The 6,120-nt window shown below is 38.3% G+C and overlaps 1 protein-coding gene across 1 annotated transcript in view; it reads left to right on the top strand.

Moving 5' to 3' along the window:
- The window catches only part of LOC140143388 (uncharacterized), a 77,375-nt gene that overhangs the window by 840 nt on the left and 70,415 nt on the right, over positions 1 to 6,120 (top strand). The window contains exons 2-3 of the mRNA XM_072165244.1: positions 1,479 to 1,592; positions 3,611 to 4,225. Coding sequence (XP_072021345.1) covers positions 1,479 to 1,592; positions 3,611 to 4,225 — 729 coding nt within the window. The remainder of the gene's footprint in view (positions 1 to 1,478; positions 1,593 to 3,610; positions 4,226 to 6,120) is intronic.

The following is a 6,120-nucleotide window of genomic DNA, read 5'->3' as shown; positions in this document are numbered from 1 at the left end:
AGTCAACATTTAGAGTCAAATTTTTGGATGGTCATTTTGGGGTCATCCAAGGTCACCCAGGGGTCATCTGATTTCAAATTACTAAAAACTTGTATGTGCATGAAACTTGGTAGGTACAGTCAACATTTAGAACCAAAATTTTATAAGGTCATTTCAGGGGTCATCCAAGGTCATAAAGGGGTCATCTGAGGTCAAATTAGTCAAGAAGCTGTCGTATGGGCATTAAACTTGGTGGGTACAGTCAACATTTAGAGTCAAATTTTTTGAAGGTCATTTCGGGGTCATCCAAGGTCACCCAGGGGTAATCTGAAGTCAAATTACTAAAAACTGTTCTATGGGCATGAAACTTGATAGCACCAGAACGAAATTACAACGCATTGTATATGGAGCAGTGTAATACACATAATCATGCATAACTCGCGAACGCAAAATCGGAATCAACTGAAATTTTGGGAATAGGTTTGTTTCGTGGATATCTAATGAAAAATGACAAAAATAGAGGATGCTAGGGTCACGAAATACTCCTTTAATTTGGGCCTTCATTTTCACATATTTTCTCTCTTTTTTTCCAAATAAATTTTACACAATAGTAGTATCAAAACCATCCACCAAATGGCTTCAATTTGGCATTTAGTTTGCAAAATGTCCAACTTCTGAAGGGGAACATCCTCCTCAGACAACCCCTGCATAGGGTTTAACAACCCCCCCCCCCTTTCGCTTCTGCTTTTAGCACCCAGCCCTTTATGTTTAAACCAATTAATGTATAGGCCAGGCCCTACAATAAGATCTGCCACTGCATACCCCCGCCCCCACCCCCCCCACACACACACTTTTCGAATTTTTAGCTTGACAGCCATTTTTTTATATTGCCTCCCGTTATTGCTCAAGATCTGCCACTGTGCCCCCCCCCCCACTTTTCGGAATGGATTGACGCCACTGCATTGAGTTCCTTATAAACTTGAGGAAGAAACTTCAGCCTTTATCCCAGAAGAATGTTGAAATTTAATGTCTGTACTTTAAGTTCTGAAATCAAATGTGACGTGTCATGTCAAAAAGAGACACTTTTGGGCAGGACCGTAAATGGAGAAATGCTGCTTGGAGGTGATTTTTTCACAATTTGGGTTTGTTGCAAATTTGTGATGTTATTAATTTTAAAAATATTGTCTGATAGTGTCAGACTGGAATATAACTGGCATCTTGTATTTTTTGAGACATTTTTCAAGGTAATTCCCACTCTCAACATTATCAATAATATTTTTAAAGGCCGGTATCTCAATTTCCAATTTTATAATACCATAACTTACTTAACTCATTATATTCGCTTAGGAATGTCCGATTTCATTGGAGAAACGGCGTTGTGGAGCAAAATACCTCTATATTTAAGGTATGTAAAATCCTCAAAATTGATAACCTGCCCAAAAGTGTCTCCTTTTGACATGACACGTCACAAATGATGCATGCAAATCCAATCTTTGCAGATGCTAATGATTGTGGTTTGAGCCCGTGTCTTAATGGTGGCTCCTGCACGGATGGACTTGACACCTATACATGTGCATGTGCTACTGGCTTTGAGGGAACAAATTGTGAAACAAGTAAGGATTACTATTAGAAAGTTGTAAATTTCTCCAGGATTATTTCACTTATTCAGCACTTTTTTAAAAATAGATGAATCCAATTTTTTTGCACTTTCTCAGCTAAGCTGGATTTGCTAATTCATATATGTTTATCGTAATGACCTTCTCGAAATTTTGCCACTTTTGACGGCCATTTTGGCTTCCATCTTGAGTTTGATGTACAGTACACTAGCAACCAATTGGAATCCTACAAATGATTTTGCAGATGTTTCTAATCATTTTATCTGAACGTTTATCCAATACATAAGGCAATATAGAAATTTGTAAAATTTGACCTCTTTTGGCGACCATTTTGTCCGCCATCTTGAATCTGATATGCAGCAGCAGCAGCAAATTAAAAATGTCAGAAATGAATTAATAATGGGCATAAACCTATATCTAGCCACTTTATTTATGCTTTTATCATATTATTTGGCTGATATGTGACTTTTTTTTAATTTGACCATTTTTGGTGGTCATCTTGAATATCTCGAGAGCATCAGGATTTTTTTCACTGTTAACATCCAGAATGTTTTTAAGGCCCCTAAAAGGCATCTAAAAAGTTCGTGTGATTAAGTACTGGGGAGCGGGTGCACAGGGAAAAAAATTGTACATGCCCAACTAACCAGTGGCCCCTGGAATTTCTCCTAACTAAAAAGCAGATCAGTTTAAACAGGCATTTGCTATATCGCTTTTAAAGCAATCAATTCTACCACCTGAAGAGTGCACTACACTAAATCCTTCCGCATTTGGTGTAACCCTTCATAGTTCGGTAAAAAATAGCGCCTGTCAGCGAAATATATCAAGCGTCACGAGGAACCAAATTTGAGTGACTCTTGGTTGTTTTGATAAAATAGGAGCTCAACATTACAAATGTGAAAGGGACGCAAGGGTGAGCGCTGGCTTACCCTTATTTTGTTTGATGGCCGAGCGGATTTGCCAAATTAATTGGAGCAGCGCCGCCCCCTCCTTTTAGGGGAAAATAATAAAGTAGCGAAAACTGGTTTCTAAAAGCGCAGATTTATGCGAACAAAAATACTGCCACCATCAGGGTAAGTTGGTGTGGCAGAACACACCGAGGTATCCGTCAAAGGAATCCTGGTCAGGCTTATAAAGACAATAAACAATGAATATTATTATTTGTTAACAAGTTTTATTGAAGTTCTTACTCTACAAAATGCATCTTAATCTACAACATGAACAACATCAGTTATGTCACTAATGGCTTACCATACCTGACTGAAAGAAATGATTTGATTTTTACAATGCACAGCTGTTTAATTAAACAATTAGCAACAGTGTGTTTTTATCTGCTGTTGTGACGCTAAATGGCTTGCCATACTTTGTATTATGACCCAAATGGCCTGCCATACCTTGTTATGATTAACGCATTACATCATCTTACATAAAGTTTCACAATTTACATAAACAAAGAATACTTTTTTTTGAGTTTCATCAAAGCATCTTATACAATGACAAGTAAATACATAAACAAAGGTCACTGCACTATTAACTTCATGCACAAACTATTTAAAATGCCAAACCTCCAACAATTGATTTTTTCCTTACTCTTATACTCAATATGGCTTCACTACAACTGTACTTCTCGTTTCCCAATATTCTTGCCCGAAACCCTTGTTTCGAAACTTCATCACCTTCTTTCCTTTAATAATTTTACCCGCAACACCTGGGCCTAAACTACTTTAATGGTCTCACCCGAAAGTTGGCAAAAATGCATGGGTCGAACCATGTTTAATGTCACACCTGAAAGTTAATTAAAACACGTAGGTTGAATCATTTTAATGGTCACATGACCCGAAAGTTCGCCGAACACATGAATCAAACCATTTTTTCACTTATTAAATCCGTACCCGCGATAACTGTTTTAATCCACAATCCCATGCAATACATTTACATTACGACTCTTTCACTCTTTCACGTACATGACGCAAATTTACCTGCTCTGACAAGCTTTGTTAATGCCTCTTTACAAACAGGGGTTTTCCCTCCGGCGGCTCACAAAGCAATTGTAACACCACTGCTTAAGAAGCCATCCCTAGACAAAGACGAGTTTAAGAACTATAGGCCTGTCAGTAATTTAACTGTTACTGCAAAACTGATTGAGAAATGCGCTGCTTCGCAGCTTGTTGATCACATGAACAATAACAAGCTTTCAGACCCATTCCAGTCTGCTTACCGTCCCAAACATAGCACTGAAAGTGCTTTAATCAAAGTGAGCGACGATATCTTCAGTGAGATTGATTCTAGGAGAGTTGTCTTTGTGGTGCTATTAGATCTAAGCTCCGCATTTGACACTGTTGATCACACAATTCTCCTAAATCGTCTGCAGGACCGTTCCGCCATCACCGGTTCTGCACTGGAATGGGCCCAATCTTATCTGAAAGGTTGGAGTTCTGAAGTCAGCATCAATGGTCACGTCTCCGACCCCATCTCAATGGATTTTGGTGTGCCACAAGGCTCCGTTCTAGGACCATTGTTTTTCTCCGCTTATACTGTTCCCATTGGAGAGATCATCCAGAAACATGGTATCAACTATCATATCTATGCTGACGATTGCCAGTTATATGCTTCTTTCAACCCACGGATTCCTGGTGATGTGCTTAACACTCTTGACAAGATTTCAAGCTGCATCTCTGAAATCAGAGAATGGATGACTGTGAATTATTTAAAGCTTAATGATGCAAAAACTGAGTTTTTTGTTGCTGGCTCTATCTACAACATGAGAAATTTTCAGCTTAATGACGTTACCCTTGAAATTGGTTCATTGAAGATCACACCCTCCACAGTCATCAGAAATCTTGGCATCTACTTCGATTGTTCAATGTCACTCACCTCTCACATCGATAGTCTTCGTCGCTCGATCCTTTATCACATCAGGAACATCTGGAGAATCCGAAAATATATTGATTCTGACACATGCCATCATGTTGTCCGTGCGCTGGTCCTGTCACGTTTAGACTATTGCAATGCACTTTTCACTCACCTTTCATCCAAGAATATGATTCGCTTGCAACGCTTACAGAACAAAGCCGCACGGGTCATATATGCCTTAGGTCGCTGGACTGAAGCTGCACCTTAATCACAAAACTCCACTGGCTTCCAATAGCACAAAGAGTAACTTACAAGATCCTGCTCTATGTATACAGGGCATTGAATGACCAATCACCAGCTTACATAACTCAATTGTTCTCTTATTATGTGCCCGGCCGCCCTCTCAGATCTTCAAATGATCCTTCACGTCTAGTAGTTCATAGATACAACTCTGTTGCGGGAGAACGCAGATTCACTGCCACTGCTGCCAAAGCCTGGAACAATCTGCCACTGCACATCAGGGGTGCAACATCCACAAACACTTTCAAGAAACTCTTAAAAACTCATTTATTCTGAACTTTTGTTTGTTTATATTGTTTTACTGCTTTGATGTATTTGTAAGCGCAATGTTGCCTTGCGGTAATTAATTGCGTCATAAATAACTTTTGTATGTATGTATGTATGTATGTAAAATCTTTTAATACCACACAATCCATTCAGTACGACTCTAACACTGTACACAATGTTAACTCGCAATTTGAGCGCCTCAAACCTTCGCGTCTCTAAACTCTCACTAAAGCTCTCTCACAACTCGCCTAATCTGCAACTCCTTAATGCATAAATCACAAAAGCGCAATTGCCAACATTAATATTACATTTCACAATTATTTCACAAAATTGACATGAATGCACACTGCAAGCATTATTTTTGAAACCATATTACGCCTACACACTGACCACATGTTTAACGAATGTCCTCATGGAAATCTATGTGCGCAAGACAACCTTCGGGAGTTGATGCTGGGAGCCACATCAACACATTCTGCACCACTGCGCAGATTTCCACTTGAAAGACAATCTTTTATACAAAAACAAGCTTTTTATACACACTTGTACAATATTTCAACAATGGCTGCGTCATTAATCACATTACAAAAGATCTATTTTGTCACACAACAATCAACAGTTTCAATGCTAATTTTGTCCACAATGGCTTGCCATAACCAAGTTATAAATACACAATTGTATATGCTAAAGTGTTTTGCCAAAGTACACAATATAGCTCATTACTTGCACAAAATTCATTGACAAAGCATGAATACACATTTTTATCAACACATATTTTTATAGGCCTACAAATCTTGAATCAAATGATGCACTATGTAATATTACACAAAGTATTTAGCCCAAACCTGAAATATGATTACGCAATTAGCATCCACAAATCTGGTAAATTATGCAACTACATGTTATTTAAAGTCACACATTGATTTAACCTGGCCTACTTTTACGCAAAGTGCACAATATCTGAACCATGCTCACAATCGCAATTATGACGCTTTTGGCGCACCATACTTTTGCTACAAAATGTCAATCAACATGATAAAATAGCTTCAAATATTTATTTACATAAAGTTTGACTTTCTGTACACAAAATGTCATGTCAATTTCCAAT

Source organism: Amphiura filiformis, unplaced genomic scaffold (assembly GCF_039555335.1).
Source record: "Amphiura filiformis unplaced genomic scaffold, Afil_fr2py scaffold_21, whole genome shotgun sequence".
NCBI classification, from domain to species: domain Eukaryota; kingdom Metazoa; phylum Echinodermata; class Ophiuroidea; order Amphilepidida; family Amphiuridae; genus Amphiura; species Amphiura filiformis.
Note: the sequence above shows the minus strand (reverse complement) of the source record. Positions and strands in the feature narration are given on the sequence as shown.